The sequence below is a fragment of the Lontra canadensis genome, unplaced genomic scaffold, assembly GCF_010015895.1.
Source record: "Lontra canadensis isolate GAN:19392208 unplaced genomic scaffold, GSC_riverotter_1.0 scaffold35, whole genome shotgun sequence".
In the NCBI taxonomy this organism is placed as follows: Eukaryota; Metazoa; Chordata; class Mammalia; order Carnivora; family Mustelidae; genus Lontra; species Lontra canadensis.
Window position 1 is genome coordinate 14753394 of NW_022631029.1, and position 19925 is coordinate 14773318.

General features: G+C 39.9%; 1 protein-coding gene across 6 annotated transcripts in view; it reads right to left on the bottom strand.

Moving 5' to 3' along the window:
• Positions 1-335: 335 nt before the first annotated feature.
• The window catches only part of DNAH12 (dynein axonemal heavy chain 12), a 221669-nt gene continuing 202079 nt past the window's right edge, over positions 336-19925 (bottom strand). For all 6 annotated transcript variants that reach the window (XM_032868373.1, XM_032868369.1, XM_032868370.1 and 3 more), the window contains 11 exons: positions 19464-19717; positions 18889-19029; positions 16447-16584; positions 12840-13073; positions 12368-12556; positions 10471-10574; positions 9128-9332; positions 4112-4249; positions 3585-3676; positions 1803-1870; positions 336-612 (listed from right to left, as the gene is read on the bottom strand). In XM_032868373.1, coding sequence (XP_032724264.1) covers positions 422-612; positions 1803-1870; positions 3585-3676; positions 4112-4249; positions 9128-9332; positions 10471-10574; positions 12368-12556; positions 12840-13073; positions 16447-16584; positions 18889-19029; positions 19464-19717 — 1754 coding nt within the window. In that variant the 3' untranslated portion in view covers positions 336-421. The remainder of the gene's footprint in view (positions 613-1802; positions 1871-3584; positions 3677-4111; positions 4250-9127; positions 9333-10470; positions 10575-12367; positions 12557-12839; positions 13074-16446; positions 16585-18888; positions 19030-19463; positions 19718-19925) is intronic.

The following is a 19925-nucleotide window of genomic DNA, read 5'->3' on the forward strand; positions in this document are numbered from 1 at the left end:
TTAGTCTCCCCAAATCTGTTTTTCACCTACATAGCAAATAAATAGAAGTTCCAAAGGTTTCTCATATGCTTCAAAGAAACATTTCCTTCAGGTTTTCTAGAAGAGCTGTATTCCAGTCAAGCAAGAGTGGTGCATCAGGGAGGAGGACTGTGAAAATACCATTTAAAAGAAAGACACATGGGGTGCCTGGGTGGCCCAGTCTGTTATGTATCCAACTCCTGATCTCAGCTCAGGTCTTGATCTCAGGGTCATGAGTTCAAGCATTGTGTTGGACTCCACACTGGGCATAGAGCCTACTTCAAAAAAAAAAAAAAAATGACACGAAGATACTTGGTTTTATAATATATATATTTTGAAGTATGTGAAGATAACACACATTTTTTTAAAATGTCTTTCATATATTTTCCTAAGTTTTTCCAATCTAGTTGTCCAACTGACACAGCAAAGCAACCCCACGCTTGATCCAGTGTTGAGTGGGTTGGTCCGTCTTCAACAACATTGCAATAACAAAGTTAGTAGAATGTCCTGTAGTGGAAAGTGTTCCTTTACGTTCACTTGTCTTGTAGAGGGGACAGACGTAGGCATTTGATTTCACAATCTGAGACTTTATAGCTTGGAAAAGAAAGAAATACATTCATTTGGTAAAGGGAAAGCAGCACCTGGGACTAAAAGAACAACTATTTTAGTACTAAAGTGAAGATCATGATTATAATATTTGAACATTTTGATGTTGTTATTGTTAGTTTACTGTGGGGATGTGATTATGGCTACAGAACAAGACAAGTGATTTCATGTGGTACATGATTCCTGGTCTACAGGATAGAAATCGAGAGCTTTCAGGAATCCTGATAACTTAGCAGGCGTGAAAACACTCGGGAGGTCGTGGGAGAGGAGGAGAATGTAGGGAAGAAGGAATAAAATACATGATGTAATGAGGCGGGCATAAAAAGAGAGGACACTGCTGCTTAGAGCCCGAATACAAGAAATGCATAAATCAGAAGAAGCGGAAGTTACTACTTGCTTTCAGCAGGTTATTACTAGGAAAAACCTCACTAACTCTTACCTACTAATAGAAAGAACCTACATATTATCCTTGAAAGGCCCGACATGAGATATTAGGAGTCTTTCTAAACTAAGGCTGCATTTCTTGGAATTATAATTGAACTGCGTTACTAATGAAAATGCTTAATTTGTGAGGTGGTGATTGTGGGTGATTTGGAAATGTTTCCATTGATAGTTAAAGGAGAACAAAAACACTAGAGAAGAAAGAAAAAATGAAGGAGTCTCATTTGTTCAGACTCGGGGAAAAATAAAGGTAGCAGAAGACAGGAAGGAGCAAGTAGCTTTCCCAGGAGAGCAGAGCTGGCCTCCACACCCTGTGCCTTGCAACAGCTGTGCCTTTGGGCACCTGGATGGCTCTGGGGCCTAAGAGTTTCCTGTAGCCAGAAGACTCTAGCCACCAGCTGTGTGTTTCTGAGAGGTGTGCAAAGGCTTTTCAGCATCAAAATATTGATGGGAAGCTCCGGATTCTGGAAAAGTAGAAGTGTGGGGGAAGGGCAGAGAAAATGTTGCATTCCATGTGATAAGAGCAAAAAGAGGCAGAATGATATCTCCAGAATAACATGAATTCAACACAAAACAGGGGAACAATATATTTCCAATGTAAACATTCAGTCGCTGTTTATTGTAATTAAACAATGTTTTAATAGGTTTGAATAAGACTTAATTGGGGGTGCCATTAAAAATATCTATGATTACCCTTCTCTAAAACTCTTAAGAAACTTTATTAGAGGTAGACTTACTTGGTTTTATCCATATGATGGGCATCAGGTCAAATAGAAGTTTGGGACGTTGTTCGGCAAGCAATCCACTGAGAGGAGAAATAAACATGTTTATTAGAAGTAAGATGAAATATGCTTCTAGAAACTGCTATTTAGATATTGGCTTTGAATACAAGAGAGGATCAGAAATACTCAGAGAAAGGAATATAAAACAAAACAAAACACAGGCAAGGAAGAAACAATGAATAATTAAAAGAAACAAAAGATAACTATGGCAAGGCAGTGTGTGCGAACAGTGGACAAATATCAATTCCTGTCACTTTTTAAAAAATATTTTATTTATTTATTTATTTTAGATAGAGCACAAGCAGGGGGAAGGGCAGAGGGAGCGGGAGAAACAGTCTCCCCATTGAGCAGGGAGCCCAACTCGGGGCTCAGTCCTAGGACCCTGGGATCATGACCTAACCCAAAGGTAGATGCTTAACCAACTGAGCCGCCTAGGGAACCTTCCACTTTTTAAGCACAATCCATGAGGTCAACACTATTGTATCACATTTGGTCCCCACTGTGACCTTGTCCCCATTCCTGTTCCATTAATGAAAAGTGGAGGCTCAGAGAGATTGAGTAGTTTTCTCACAGTAACACAGACCTTAAGTGCCAGAGTCAGAATTCAAATGTACATCTGCCTATCTAGAAAACATGGTTTCTTTTCCCTATGCTACATTATCTATTTGTTTGAAAAAAGGAGGGAATGAGGAAGGTAAGGAAGGAAGAGGGAAGGAAAGAAAGAGGGGAGGAGGAGAGGAAAGGAGGGAGGGAGGAAGAAGGAAGAAAAAGATGAATGAATACATATTTTAGGAAAGGTAAATTAACACAAATGTCAGTAGCGTGATGAAAAAGAAGAGAGACAGAAATAACCACAGGAACTAGGTGCAGTAAGTCTCCTCTTCGCCCTGTCTTGGAATGATCTCTCTAGAGCCTCCATCTTGAGCCTTCAAGTGATTCTCTGAGTTTCAGCCTTTAACCCTCCCTTGAGAGCAAAGCCCAACCCTGACCTTGGAAATAGAGGATTGTGCTTATTAATGGACTGATAAAGAGCAGGGTTCCAAGGGAAATAATCTCTCCCCTTCCCTCTTAGCCCTATGTACATTTTTAAAAATTTATATATTATTTGAGAGAGAGCTTACGCAAGCATGAACTGGAGAGGCGGAAGGAGAGAGAGACAATCTCAAGCAGACTCCCAACTCAGGGCTTGATCCCACCACTCTGAGATCACGACCTGAACCGAAACCAAGAGTCTGCTGCATAAGTGACTGTGCCACCCAAGTGCCCCTTTCCTACATATGTTAAACAAGAATAGCAATGCTCAGTTTCCCAAGCTGGAAATTCAGTATTGATTTTAAATATTTATTTATTATGTCATCAAAATCTAAGAGAAAGTTTTCCATTCACCAACAGAAATGGGAAGTTTACTATAACCATAAAATGTCTGAAAGTGAGGCCCTCCTGCCTGTTATAAGACAGAAGGTAACAGTCCTAAAACAGAAGAAGAAAATAATTTCAGCTAAATTTTCTACTAGTTAGACCATTGAAATATTAAGTAAAAATTCTTCAGGACCTAAAAATACTTATCAGTTGTTCCAGCCTGAGTAATGATTTATGGCAAGGATTCTGTTATTTTTTACTGCTTGCCATATTCCCTAGAAGAGGCCCTTGATGGGGTAGGAGGGAGGGAGGCTGCCGATGCCGTATTTTACTCATTCAACTACAACTAAAGATGTCTCTACGGCTGAGAGCCCTGACCTTGTTCTGTCCCAGCGTGCTCCGTCGAGATACAATCCGTGGATGTACACGCCGTCTTCAGGGGCCGTCTCGGATGTATCTGAAGGAATAACCTGAAGGGAGAGGCCCACACTTGTAATGGTCTCTTTCCCAGACAACTTTGTCTCATAAGGAAAACATCTGCTCAATTTTCAGAACGTATTCACTCTATAATGGCTTATATAAAATTTTCGGTAAAAGTGCAAATATAAAAATGTATAATATAGTTCTTTTTAAAGCATTCTATCGGGTTTTACTGTATCTTATATTAATTTTTGTTAAAACAGAAGAGGAGCATTAGAGTATTTGAGTGGAAAATTGAAATATAGAAAAGTCCTATCAGACACAGCAAGACAAGTATCATCTACTTTCTTCATGAAACACAAAGAATGGAAAGAAGTCAAATAGTCTATAATGGACCATAAAGATAAGAATTCTGTATCTCTTCCTTGCTTAAATACATGATTTTGATACAATGATAGACTGTGGAGTTCAGGGGGTTACTGTACCTCAAATTCATATCCTAGTAAATCAATAGGGATGGTGTATTTTCTGGCATAATTCTGCATAGCTCCAGTAAGGAAGGCTTGGGTGAAAAAGAATCCTGAGAGCCAGAACACATTAGGTTTTCCTGAATTATGCCAGTCCTGTAAAGGGCAAACAAAAATACATTATGTTCATTTTCCAACTCACACAGCTTCACTTCATAGACAATTCCCAATTCTGGTTTTTGTGCTGCCCACACTTTCCATCACAGGACTCTCTTCCCTGACACACAAAACATACAACCTTGGCCTTCTACTTCTTTGCCTTTATAGTTACTCTTCTTGGAAAGTTCAAACTAATTTTAACATTAAATTGAATAAAACAAAGTTTGAAAGATTCACATCTTCTGCAAAGAGCCAAAGGTAAATTATTGGGAAATTTTTATATTACTTAATCCCACTCAAAAGCCATTATCTTCAGCCATCTTACACATCGTAGCACAGAGCCCCTGTGTGTTGATTCCAGCTCCTCAAACCTCTCAACTCCCATTGCCCCCTCCAGAGATCCACGTCTTCTTTCTGTACTGATGTGTCCGTCTTCTCACGTCTTCCCTCTCTCTTCAGTACATCTAGAGTCATGTTTGCAGAGTCAACTGCACCATGCATGGCTTGCACTGGGTTTAGCACCTTGCATAGTTCTTTAGAGATCAACTACTACTCTACAAACTAAAGTCTCAGCACCTTAGTCTCCTATTTGAGAGACCTCACAATCTCGCCTCAAATTGTATTTCCAGCTTGGTCCCTTTTATTAATTCCCCTTCAAGCATCTGGCATTCTAATCCAACTATTTGCTGGTCTCTTCTCTGCACTGGATGGACATCCGCTGTATTTTCGGCTTATCTTCAAGTGACACTACTCTTAACACCCCGATGGAGGCTTTCCACACTCTCAACTCAAGCGCTTCTGGTGCAGGAACTCCACCTCCTGGGGTGGGCGTGTGATTCAGGCTGGCCGAGGATACCTGCAGTCATCGTGATGGATTCAGGAATGGACACGTGACCCAGTCAAAGCCAGAGATGCAGAGACTCTTGCTGGGACTTGTGGGGAAAAGACGCTCAGCTCCTTGAAACCGCGTCGATGTGGGGCCAGAGTTGCTGCTCTTTTGCTACCATCAGACAAGAACCTCCCTAGGGATGGAGTCAAGCCTCAGAGAAGTGGAGCAGGAGACAAGGTGTAAGAATCCAGGACCAGGGAGCCATTCTGCACCCCAGGTCAGCCTGATGCCCTGGGTTTTCCAATTACTGAGGCAATAAACTTTGTGTTTATGTCAGAATTTTTACAGCAGAATCAGTCTTAAATGAGAGAGTGCCTTTCATCACACAGCTATCCCTAAGTCCTTTTCCATTTCCCCCAGTGTCCAAAACCTCTTATCCTTTAGACCCAGCTCAAAGGCTTCCTCATCCAATAAACAAGCTGTCTGCTTTCCTGGGCTAGAAGAACTCTTTCCCTTCTTCAAATTCCCAGAACATTTTACGAGTTGATCTTTTATGATGCATCCCCTAGTCTACTGAATTTGTCTTTTCTTAGATACATAAGCTTATCCCCTTGTAGACTATTGGCAACTCGAAGGCTGGGCTCATGTGGTCTTCACCCTTTTATTTCACAGAGGATACAACAAGATGTTTTGGACAAAGCCTGGGGGGGGTGTCTCAGTTCCTATTGGTTGAATGAACAGATGAATCAATAAAATGAACTATGTCTCTGAGCGAGCAGTGTACTGTGGAAAGAAGCCAGCTTTGCTTGCTGGGAAGAAGAGACAAGACTGGTGCTAGAGATGTCACAACAGTACAAGCTATCAAATCAAGAAGAGGTGGGAGGGGTGCCTAGGTGGCTCGCAGGTTAAGCACTGGACTCTTGATTTCTACTTGGGTTGTGATCTCAGGATTGTGAGTTCGAACCTGGCGTTGGTCGGGGAGCACACAGCAAGGCATCTGCCTGAGATTCTTTCCCTCTTGCCCTGCCACCGGTCTCTCTCAAATAAATAAATAAATCTTAAAAATAAAGCATAAAAAAGAAGAGGTAGAGAAAGAAATGGAGCTTGACAAGGACACAAGCCAGGCAGAACCAGCACCATGAACAAAAAAAGCTGTTAGGAGCCCAGAAGGTGAGGGTATAGAAAATTCCCCTGCTCACTACAGGGCTTTGTTTAGCCAAGAATGTCACAGGTATCTGGGTCAGCGACTTGTATAGGGTTTCTGAGTTAGCGACCATTTACTTAGTGCGTGCCAGGCACTGTGCTAAGTGCTTTACATGCATTACCTTATTTGGCTCACAAAATAACTCAGTGAGTTATTCCTCCCACTTTACAGATGAGGAGACTGGAGGGCAGAAAGATAAATAACATCTTGCTCAAAGTCACACAGATACTAAGTGTCAGATAACTAGGATGAATGGTGAGACAGAAAAGAAGAAAAAAGAGAAAACTCTGGACAACTCATTTGCTTAACGTGTTGACTCTAAAATTCATTGGGAGGTGAAGTCAAGAGTCCAGGAGAAAAAAAGGAGAGGGGAAAACCATACAGCCTCCCTAAGGGTAAGAGGACAACGGGGAAGAGATCCATTCAGAGGAAGGTGTGTGGCGAAGGGTGATAGAAGTGCCCAATAATGAGTGACATCTTTCTTACTCATTTGAATGGAATGATTCCAAGGGGGAAATTCAAATTTCAGAGAGTAGGGAGTTTGGCATGAAGTTTTTATTAACAACAACAAAAGAAATTTGTTGTGGAGCTCCTCCCTGTTGGCACCATGCCAGGACCCCTCTAAAAGACCAAAGTAATGACTCTTTGAGGTCCTTTAGGAAGGAAGCAATATAGGGGAAATGGAAAGCAGTTCCGATAAGTTTCAGAAAAGCTTGGGAAATGAACAAAGCGTTAAAAAAAAAAAAAAGGGAAGATTGTGGCAAGGGGAGGATGCGATTAACCATACGTCAAATGCTTTTGGTAAGGGATGGGAAGAGGCCGGTACACACAGGAGGAACTCAGAAGGCAGCTGTAAATGTGGCTAGGACTTGGCCCAATACATACAGCTTCACTTATCCAGTCAGCAAACATAAAAAGGGTTAATTCTGAGAAACAGGCACTCATATTCACTGTCATTGGGGATACAATTAAATAATTTTTCTGGAGGCTGACTAGGCAATGTCTATCAAAATCCCTAAAAATAGCCAAATGGAATTGATGAAAGCACTAGAAGAAGAAGGATCCACTGACCAACAGGAATTTTTCTAGAAAACACAAGGGTGGTTTTACACTTGGAAATCTAGTGACATAATTCAATGCCATAACAAGCTGAAGAAGGGAAAAAGTCACCTCATCGGTAATAAATGCTGCAAAGGCATTTGATAAAGTTCAACAAGTTATGATGTTACAAAAGAATAGTCCACTTTTGCTGAGTTCTTACCACACACCATCAGACTGTTGCCTTGTGAGATAAAATTGACTGTTTTATGGAGGAGACAACTGTTAAGTGGCAACTCTCCTACAGCCTGAACACTGAAAACTGCTGTTTCCTAGATGTTTTTTTTTTTTTTGTCTGTTAAATGTAAAATCTACACAAAAAACTCCTATAAATTTATTTTTCAGAAACAGCCTTGAGGAAAAATGGGCTGAGGAGATGAAGAGGCAATTCACAGGAGTAATACAAATGGCAAGCATGTGTACTAGAAGAACAAGCCCACTAACTAATTAAAAAAAAAAAAGGGGGCACCTGGGTGGCTCAGTTGGTTAAGCATCCAACTCTTGATTTCAGCTCAGGTCATGATCTCAGGGTCATGGGATCGAGCCCAGCGATGGGCTCCACACTGAGCATGGAGTCGGCTTGGGATTCTCTCTCTCTCTGCCCCTCCCCCACATAGGCATGCATGTTCCCGTGCTTGCTCTCTCTCAAAACACAAAACAAAACAGACTGAAACAATAAGATACTGTTCATCTTCATAAGCACTGGCTATTTTATCATTAGCTTCCACAGTGAAACAAATAAAGCTCTACTGTAATAGAAAGGCAACTGAACCTGGGAAGGTCATATACCTAATATGAATTTTCAGGAAGTATTCTGGGGGCTCTCCACACTTCTTAGCCCCACATAAACAGTAATCATACAATGCAGGCAAGTCGAGTTGCTGGAGAAGAGAGATCGTGCCCTGAACATCCTTTATGTGTGTGTTTGGGATTGGAGGGGGGAGGTGGAGATTTTAAAGCACTCAACATTTTCCTTTTATGAGATAGGGCATAAGAAGCAATGATTTTAAGACAATGGCCAATTATTGGTGAATCTAAATCTTGGGTTCTTCTTGTGATTTACCACCAGTATTAAAGTCACGAGACCAAGTATGTGGTCTCAGAGAGACACAAACCTAGAATCTTAAAAAAATATAAATGTCACATATTACTTGGACTTGGGTAAAATAAAATTTTAACTTTCTACTCAGTACTTTGAAGTATGTGTTATTTTCAATATATTCTCTTTTATTTATTTATTTATTTTAATATTTATTTATTTGACAGACAGAGGTCACATGTAGGCAGAGAGGCAGGCAGAGAGAGAGAAGGAAGCAGGCTCCCTGCTAAGCAGAAAGCCCTAATGTGGGGCTCGATCCCAGGACCCTGAGATCATGACCTGAGCCAAAGGCAGAGGCTTAACCCACTGAGCCACCCAGATGCCCCTTCTTTTCTTTGAAAAAACATTATTTATGTATTTGAGAAAGAGAACACAAGTAGGAGGAGGGGCAGAGGGAGAAGCAGAAGCAGGCTCCCTGCTGAGCAGAATGACCTGAGCTGAAGGCAGACACTTAACTGACTGAGCCACCCAGATGCCCCTATTTTCAATATTCTAAAAGTTTGGTTAGATTACCATGAAACTGCTAACCACACTGCTCAACTCAGAGACATTCAAGTGATCGGAGCATTTCTAATCTCTCTCCAGTCAACCAAAAAATAAAATTATATGTATATGTATATATAAATAAAACATATAATCTTTTACCTGTAAAAATTTCAACCGGGCTAGAAAATCTGTGATATAACTTGCTAGGGGTTTAAGACTTGGGTATGATCGTCTGGCCCATATTTCTGGAACCTTTCCAACAAGCAAACTGCCAGAGAGTGCCTCCAGTGCAGAATCCATTACAACCACTCCCTTAATAGCTTTTTCAAGGTCCTGTAGAGTGTTGCGTATAGTTTTAATTAAACTGCAAAGAAAGAAATTAAGTCATCAATGTACATGTGAGGTTAAATACCAATGTCTGTCTTTCAGAAGAAACAGCAGAAATCTCATTCACAGCTTTATGGGAGTGTTTCCCCAAATGGAGTCATCTCCCACTTGGTAAGGGAAGGTACTTTTAGGTGATACTTGGATGAACATTTTTCATTTTAATCATTACATAATATAGAAAATAATATATCAATGTTGCTACTTTCTGGGTGTTATGGCTTAAAACCAGGCTAATTTAAGCAGAGAATGATTTTAGGGAAAACGTCAGGTAAATACCATTAAAGGGTAAAATGCAAATACAAAAAAAGTTATGAAGGTGTAATGCAAAGGCTGAAACTTGCGAAATAATTCCTTAAAGCATAAACCATAAATTCATGGATATATTTGCAAATACTTTGCTTCCCATGTAGGCCCAAACTGCTAAGAACACCGTAAATAGACCTGAGCTGAGGGTTTTAGGCTAGAAATCGAGGCAACTGAGAGACTGAGAGACAGTATGTTATTACATATAAATACATATGGTCTTTGTATAAAAAATGCTGAATTAAGGCATCACAGTGTTTTGGTATATTTTTAAGTGTCGACAAGTCCAGAAACCCAAATAAACTTGAAAACACCTTAGAAAATTCATAATTCATTCAAAACAATTTCTCTATACTTTAAGCTGGTATTGAATAGTAGAAAATTCAATTAAAATATTCAAAGCAAATACTTTGTTCACTGTCATGGGGTATGTAACCGACCTAGGGGGGACTCAGGAAGGAAAGAGAGGTGTACATGCATCAAGTGGCAGAAAAATGACAAAAGACTTGTCATTGGCTCATTTGGTCTTTAGTTCCTGGGGAGAATAATAACGGGTGGGTGAGAATTACGACTAATGAATATTTTCACCAGTAAAAACAGATCTCATTTCCACCATCATTTTTGCATTCTAAAAGGTACCTTCACTGCTGAAGCAGAACACCATACAACTTTAGAGCATGCAGGTGGATCCTAAGGAAATGACAGGTTTTGATAATTTTTTCTAAAAATTATAATTCAAACCAGTGTGCTTTTTTTTTTTTAATCAACTTTGATTGGTTGTTTTCTGAACCACTGGGGAGATAGATCCTTACTTGTTAAATCTTTCCATTTCTTGTACTAACACGGTATTCATGCTCTCTTCGTATCTCACAGGAAACTTCAGTAGTGCTAATTCAATGTCAAAATCACTTGGTAGCTAAGAAAATAGATTTTGAAGATCACGTATTACCTTCAGAATGGATAATTCGTTTCATTCAGCTATTACATCACTGGTAGCTAACCCCGGGCAGTTACTACAGGCTAGGCGTTGTGCTAACTGCTTTCCATACATTACTGCATGTAATCCTTACCATGCACTCTCAGGTGGCTGTTGTCATCTCCATTTTACAGACGAGGCTATTCAAGTACAGTTGACCCTTGAACAACACAGGGTTTAGGGCACCAACCCCCTGACCCCGCATAGTTAAAAATCCAGGTATAACTTCAACTCTCCAAAAACTTAACTATTAATAACCTACAATTGACCAGAAGCCTTGCCAATAACATAAACTGTCGATTAACACATATTTTGTAGATCATATGTATTACATACTATATTCTTACAATACAGTAAGCTAGGGAAAATAAAATGTGATTAAGAAAATCTTAGGGAAGAGAAGATATGTTTATAGTACTGAGCTGTATTTATCAAAAAAATTCACATATAACTGGATCTGTGGAGTTCAAACCTTTGTTGTTCAGGGTCAACTCTACAGAGAGGTTGAGTGACTGCCCAGGGCACACAGCCAAAAGATGATCTGTTTAAATCCACAGGTCTCTAACTGCAAAGCCCATGCTCTTTGCTACATGCTATCGCACTTTGCAGAAGGTATATATTTCTGAAACGCTGTATAATTTCCTTTTGTAAGCTGAATCTTATTTTTCACTGATAAAACCGATTTGCCATTTCCTGTTTTATATTTATCTCCAATCAATTATCAACTGGCTCCCAATAGCTTAGCTTATCCCACTTTCAAATAATTAGTGTGTGACTACAGCAAGGGTCTAAGGAACAGGGAGAGAGAAGGTGTCAAGTGTCTGCTTTCTCTGAAGCACCTGTGAGATGCTTGAGAAGTGAAGGGAACATTGGGACTGATAATCAAGCCTCAAGACCTTGGAATTCACACTCCTAAAAGGCAAAGAAGCTTCCCAGTCAGGGAGGTCCAGATAATGGTCCCTGAGTGGAGCAAAAGAATTATTGTAAAGTCACAAGGCAAGGCCACCAAGGCAGAGGAGAGGAGTGTTGCTGTCTGTGGGCTTTCCAGGCAGGTAGACCACAGGTCAGGCTCTGCTCTATCAGAACACCTGACACTGAAATACAGTGCTAATTACAGCATTTACCCTGGAGGGCAACTCTGAAGATCCACGCTGGTCACCATAATCTTTTTAAAGTTCCCTTAGTATTTCTTTATTGAATTTAAGACACAGAAAAAAAGTGAGAAAAGAATATCATTCCACTTTACCTGGAGGCTAAGTATTTTGAGCTATAGTATGAAGGAAAAAAAAAAAGCTGTAGTTACTAATTTAGTGCTGATCTTACTCCCTGTGCCCCCTCCCTAAGGTATAGATTAAAGTTGATTAAAAACCATTCACCCCTTGAACCAGCAAGTTCAGACCACTTCCTCCAGTTTTTATAAAGCAGATCCATTATCTTTGCTTGGAAGTGATAATAAGTCACATGTTCATTAGCTCATCCACAACTGTAGTTACTAGGAACTTACACTGTGCCAGGCATCACGCAGAGCTCTTTAGGTCATGACCTCTTAAATGTTCACAAGAACCTTATACGGCTAGTACTATGATCACCACTTTACAGATTTGGGAACTAAGACTCAGAAAGGCTCAGTTTCTCACACAAGGTCCTAATGCTGCTAAATGGAATCTTCAGATTGTCATTTCAGTACCATTTTAATTTATAGGATAAGCAACATATTTTAAACTAAACATCACCTTCTTGAGAATATCTTTGGTGATTTCTAGTAGAATCTGGTCAGCACTCCCTGAGGATCCTGTCTGTTTGGAGCCTCCCTGGGTGAGGAGCAAGGATTCAAACAGGACTTTGGTTTGTTGCAGATCTTTGGAAATATCAACATTTTCATGTAATCCAAATATCTCAGGGTGTTGAGTGAATGGAAGATTCTGCCGGGAAACAGATGAAGCAAGCATCACATTTCCACCAGCTACATTAATTCATAAGGTGTAAACGCAGGCAGACCTAAAAGGGTTAAAAATCACCTACACATTAAGCACCCAGGAACCAAACTCTCCCAGTTTTCAGTAATGGCCAGAAACAAAAGATACTGAAAGTTGACTGAAGCCATACTACTTGTCTAGCCCTCTACATTACAGGGGAACACTTCATTATTTGCTTTTAGAAAATTCAGAATTACTGAAAATTGCTATTTTCATTGGCATCAGTTACCTTAATGAATTCAAGGTACTCATCGTAGGTGCCTTTGGGAGGTGCAACATAGTTTCCACTGGGAGAAAACTTGTAATGAGGGTTTTCAATGATTTGTGGGTTATAAAAGTCAGCGAGCATGGTTAAGAGGAGACGTCTGTCCCAATCATCTGTCACCCTTCCACCATAATTACATTCCCCAGTCAGGTAGGAGATAGCTTCAAATGGAACAGTATTATATTCATTTATAAATAACTGAAACAAAGGAAAAATAAAATGAGAAAAACCTTAACATTTTTTCACTTCATTTCCATTTTAAAATGACATTAATACCTGTCTATCTGTCAATCATCTATCTATATGCACAGAAGTGGGGCTGAAAGAACTATCACCACAACTTACCTTTGGAAGGCTACAATTACTAGTGTTTATTTTAATTATTATTTTTTTTTTTTTTGAGAGAGAGAGAAAGAGTGAGAATGGGGAGAGGGGCTAAGGGAGAGAGAATCTCAACCAGGCTCCTTGCACAGCTCAAACCCCAAAGCCCCACATGGGACTCAATCTCACAACCCCTGAGATCACGCCCTGAGCCCAAGTCAAGAGTCAGATGCTTAACCAAATGATTGAGCCACCCAGGTGCCCCATGAGTGTTTATTTTATTTTTATTTTAAATTATTTTGCTTATCTGCATCTTCCAATTTTAGGGTAGGGGGAAATAAACATGCATTGTTTCTGTAATAAGAAAAACATTTAACAAAAAAAGATGACATGAAAATTACCAAGTCTTTTTCATATGAATTTGAATAAACCTTGTTTTAGGGAACTGGCTGTTAATTGGGGCAATTTTGTCCCCTAGGGAACCTTTGGCACTATATGGGGACATTTTAGATCGGTGGTTGGGGGGTGCTACTGCCATCTAGTGGCAGAAGTTTAGGATGCTGCTAAACACTACACAGGTCTGCCCAAAACAAGGAGCTATCTGACCCCAAATGCCAATAGCGCCCAGGCTAAGAACCTGATGCCTGACTTAGGGCACTGTCATTAAATGTCATTAAATGTGATTAAGACAAAGTAATCCCAAATTTTAGTGCCAAATCCTGGTTCACACAATATGACACCACTTACAATAGTAATAAAAACTATTATTTGCATAGCTTTTACATGATCTTACTCATCTCCCAATAACGTATCAAATAGGAAGCAGAGTCTGGGAAATGTGAAATGATATGAAAGCCTGAATTTATTTCTTCCAGTTCCAGATCCTTTACTTTTTTCCCATAGACAGGAACTTTTGGTATATATATATTGGGATGGTATAAGTTACCAGATAAGAAATTTTCCTGCCACTGAAAATTACCTAAGAGTGCAGGAATTATAACAGGACTGATGCACAGTTAAGAAAAAATATTTCCAAGTTAAAAGAAGGTGTCATTCTTTGAGATTCCCATGTTTTCAGGAGGAAGAGAAGTATCAAGAGATATGAACAGGAGACACAGGGAAGTTGTCTTTGTGGCAGGATAAGTTATTTGTGAAAGAGGTAAGTTTCTCCCTTTCTTATTTTTGGGGGAGGGAAAGGTAGGTTTAACTGGGTTTCCCCGCTTTCCCGAAACCAAAGGAAGAGATCCCAAGAGAAATTAATGTTAAAATTGTGGCATATGCAAGACACAGAGACTAATATTTCATTCCTTGGTTGTGAACTTAACCCTAAGTGTGCTGATCTGCCTCTCTGGAGGCAAGAGGTAGCCGGCTGATAGGACCAGGTGAAGAGGATTTAAAGACTGACCCCCTTCTCGAGTACCCAGTTCTTGGCGATAAAAAAGAGGATTTAGTCTATGCCTGTCAGCTCCAATGTTGGGGCTGGGAGGGCTGATGACACCAGAGGCTGCAGGCCAGGACCTGGCCAGAAGGTGGAGAATTCTCAGTTGACCGGTTATCTGCAGTAGGATGATATCAGCAAAGTGTTCTCCAAGCTTAGGCTGTATCAGTTAAATTGTTCTTTAAGAAAAATGTGTATCAGTTAAATTGTTCTTTAAGAAAAATGTTTAAGATCAATGTCATTTTGTCATGTAATTATAATTCTATAAGGACCAATTTCATCAGTTGCCCAGGGATTTTCAAATTGACAGATTTGTTCTAATTCAGGTTTCTGCCTTGCTTAGAGGAAATAAAAAGAGTTGATAATATACCAAGAGTTTCTATAAAAATTATCAGTTATGGTATAAACATGATTAAATATTCATAGCCCTATAAAGCCCCACCTGAGTGAAATCTAACAGCACCCAATGGGACCCATTTCCCTTTATGAGGCTCCATGTCACAAAAGCTCTTGTCACAGTAAAGAAGCAGAAACATATTAATACTCTGTGGTTGTCCAGCTGGATTACTATATTTGGTAAAAATAGGACAGAAATAATGGGAAAGGTATTGGAGTTGGACAGACTGGAGTTCAAATCCTACCTCAGTGGGCAAGCTCACTTCTTATAGCTTTGGTTTTCTCAAAAATAGGGATAATACCAACGTTATAGGGTTGCTGCAAAGACTAGAATTAATAAAGTAATATGCCTAGTTCAAAGTCTAAGTAGGAAATTATAGCAGATATATTTTTTTTTCTGGGGGGCTGCTGACTATCTGTCTTTGTGAGTCTATAGAAACTGGAAAACCAAACACTCACTTCCCAGCCTCCTTTATAATTATGGCTTAGACCCATGAGCTAGACTTTGAACTGGGGTGCAATGCACAAAAAAGCAGGAATAGCAAAGAATCTTTTTTGATGACCTCAAGGGCCTGCCCTAGACCAGAATCTATGTGGCAGCTATGTGAGCTGTGGTGTCAAATATCCAACCAGGGTTGAGGACCTGCTCTTACTATGACATGGTGAGTACTAGATGTGCCTCCGGATGCCTTGGCTCTCTAGCCATCTTGGGAATTCTATGATCTACCCAAATACTCTTTCAGTAAATTCCTTTTTTCACTTAAAGTAGGCAGCCTATTTCTTTTGACTGATAGAGCTAAACTGTAGCTTTGGCTGAGCAGAGGAAGAGAGTATTAGTGAGGACCCATATAAAGCCAACACTTGAGGAGGGCATTGCAGAAGGACAGAAAGAACCCGGGTCCTTGATGACAACACTTGTCAGTCACCCAACTCTAGAGCCTGTCCTTTCTTTGTACTACTTTTTTTTATGTGAGACCATAAGTTTTTTTTTAATAATTTTATTCATTTATTTGAAAGAGAGAGAGAAAGAGAAAGAGAGAACAAGCTGGGGGAGAGGCAGGCAGAGGGAGAAGGAGAAACAGACTCCCTGCTGAGCAGAGACCCTGATGTGTGGCTCCATCCCAGGACCCTAGGATCATGACTTGAGCTGAAGACAGACACTTAACCAACTGAGCCACCCAGGCTCCCTGAGGCAGTAAGTTTCATTATGGTTGAAGCCAGTTTGAATCAGGTTTTCCATTACTTGCACCAGAAAAAATCCACAGAGATAGTGCTTCATAAACCACGGTTATAATTACTCCATCTACCCACCCACTAGTGATGTTGGGAGGATTAAGTTTATTTTAAGCAAAGGGAGTTGTCTAGGGCTTGACACACAGTGATCCGCCATCAATGTTAATTTCTTTCTAATTTTACCTGTAGTTGTCGAATACTGATGCGTAAGTCTGATTCATTAAATCCATATGGAATATTCCAACCAAGAGGACCAAATTTCTTTCTCTCTTGGACAAGGGCATGAAAAAAACAAACGCCAAACAGCAACTTCTCCCATGTCTTGAGTATAAAAATTAGGCAACAAGAAAAAGTTCTGATCAGATTTCCATCAGTAAAATGAGGGGAATCAACAACCTTTTTTTCATTATAAGATTCTATGATCATATATTTCTGTAAACTTCTTTTTAAAAAAGACATGCTAACTAAAACAATGCATGCTATAAAAAGTGTTTATCTTATGACTTAAAACCCCCAAAGCTAGACAAACTACAATATTAAACTTTGTTAAAATGCAACAATTCTACCATTTGCCAAAGTACTGGCTACGCATACTTTGGTTGCTTCACAGATATTTACAACTTCAATACTTAAAATGTTATCCCACAGACTCACTGGCATATGCTTAAGACAAGAAGGGAGAGGGCATAATTAATTATTATGATAGGAATAAATCCCAATATATAGTTCCTGATTTTATGACTTTCCATTCGGAGATCATTTTTGAAACCTTTGTTTACTCTGGCCTGGCATCTTCATATGCGTGACAGGTATATCAGAAGGGATGGGCCTTTCCCTGAGCCTAGGTCAGTACTCTGGAGGATGGTCACCCACCTCTTTGAGGAACCCCCCAGTAAGTTTCAAGTATGCTACCTTGATGTTTTAAATTCGATCATTTCAAACATAGCTCCAAATGCAGGAAAAATCTATCTTCATGTGATGTAGTAGAAATTATTTATATAATATTAAAATGCAAGTACACCATGGCCTTATTGAATAACTATATTCTTGAAATGTTGTACATAAATTAAAGCATATTTTAAATAAATGGAGTGAAAGCTGTGGTGAAACATTTAAAAGGGGAAAAACTTTTAGCAGTGAGAGCAATAACCTAATTTGCCTGTATTTTCCATGTATTTTCACCCAATGGGGTTTTCTTAAGATTTATTCATTTGTTTATTTATTTGACAGACAGAGATCACAAGTACGCAGAGAGGCAGGCAGAGAAAGAGAGGAGTGAAGCAGGCTCCCCGCGGAGCAGAGAGCCCGATGTGGGGCTCGATCCCAGGACCCTGGGATCACGACCTGAGCCGAAGGCAGAGGTTTTAACCCACCGAGTCACCCAGGCACCCCATCCCAATGGGGTTTTCTTAAGGAGATCATAATCCCTCCATATTTTTGGTCATGCTTGTAGGCCAAAAATGCACCTGTTATATCAGAGAAATATTGGGATTTCTTGCAGAAGCTAAAACCCTCAATGGGTATGAGACACTGTACTACCTTCTCCATTTTATTAAGCTCTCTTCCTCGCTAACCCACCAAATATCCTACTCTTGTCCCAGAATTTCAAATAAAAGTATTGCTTTTAGAACTAGGGGAGCACAGAAGGTATCATTAAGCAGAAACTAGCTGGCTTCCAAAGAATTCGATTCTTTATTTCCAATACCATTCTTTTTCTAGCTCAAATAGGCAAGTATGATAAATGGCATTGGGGTGAAGGCAAGAAATGAATTTCCCTTAGTGTTGATGTTTCCTTCCATGTGAAGAGACCTCAGTGTAACACTTCTAGATTTTCTTCATCCTTATATTCACTGCAGGAGAAGGGAATAATCTATGTGGTTGATAAATTTTGGAAAAGTTAACCAGATATGCTTTGCTCAGCTTTTCCATCTTAGAAGCCAGCTTTCCTTAGGGAAGAAAGTTTTCCTCTGTTCGTGAGGGTGGATCAATCTGCTTAATTCTATTCAGTGATATGAACCCCATTTGTTCACAGACATCAACTATATCTCCCAACCTAGTCTATATCAGTAACTAAAGTTATAATCTGGTTCCCTTATGTTTATATTTTTGGTGAGAATGCAGCAAGGAAAAAGGAGTGCTATTTATTAGGATTCCTAAGTCCCTAGTACCATGTACAAACAGTTTCACTTGAGTGCACGGAAAAGCAAGATTAATATGTCAAAATGGTATTGCTAGGATTTAAGTTCCATGAAGCCAGATTTGGGGGGGGGGCTATTTTATTCTCACTGCTTTATATCTAGTACCTAGCAGAGTACCTAACACACATTTCGTTGAGAGAATGAATACATGATATGAAAACAGATTGCTACTCTTGGATCTTTGTCAAACTTGTTATTGGATTTTGGTTTACAAACTAAGACATTCAGTCAGTCAACAGATACCGATTCGACGGTCTTCTCTGCAAGAAGCAGAGCGCAGACTGCTGGGAAGAAAATGATGAACGATATAAGTATAATATCTGCCTTCTTAGAAAATGCCTAAACGTTAACATTGTTAAATATTTATATTCCCAGATTTTTCTCACTGTAAGAACGCATTTCAAAAGCTCCAGAGGCTGAACATTACCAGTTCCTTTCCCGGGCATCCTCTGAAAAACTGAGCATCAGAAATTGGATCAGAGAGATAAGATTGAAGGAGATTTAGCCGAAGACCCGTGGGAGGTTCATTAGTCATTTTCACTCCATTCTGTAGGATGGTTACTGGGAACTAAGACAGAATAAACAGAACATTACTCAAGAGAAGAAGACTGAGTCCTAAAAATGCATATACTAGTGGGTTAAAAATAGGTACAAAGAGGACTCCAGAAATATTTTTAAGACCTCTTAAGGTGTAGCGTTTATAATTTTTTTTTTTTTTTGACAGAGAGAGAGAGAGACACCATAGTAGGCAGAGAGGCAGGCAGAGAGAGAGAGGGAAGCGGGCTCCCTGCTGAGCAGAGAGCCCGATGCGGGGCTTGATCCCAGGACCCTGGGATCATGACCTGAGCCAAAGGCAGAGGCTTAACCCACTGAGCCACAGGCAGAGGCTTAACCCACTGAGCCACTCAGGCGCCCCAAGGTGTAGCATTTAAAGGTTGATTAAGATAACAACGTAAGAGAAAACTGAATAAATATACTGAACTTCATACAAAATAAACGTACTTTTGGAGATGGATAACTTGTGAGCCAAAGCCTAAAGGATGAGTTACAGACTTCAGGGGTAAAATCTTCACATATTTTTTCCAACATGGGCATCCAGGAGACCGCAAGGTGACAGTTCTGTAGGCACACCCACGTTCCTTCTTCTGTTGCTGCTTTAATCATTTTTGCTGCAATTGGTCCTTGTCCTTGTCCCAGGGAAATAGCTTGAAATTTATTTCCAGACATAGCTTTATCATTTGCAAATTTCAGCAGGCCTAAGAGAACACAAAAAAACAGTTTCACTGCTTGCTCTAAAATCATAAAGCATGCCTTATGTTTCAGTGTGTGGGTACTTCCCTGGAAGGTTCCAGTTACTTTTCCTTATACATCTCAGGTTTACTAAGTGATCTGCAGTCCTATAAGGGATGGCCATGGAGCAAGATGGTTTACTTATAGTTTCTTCAAAGTGTGCAGTAGGCAGAC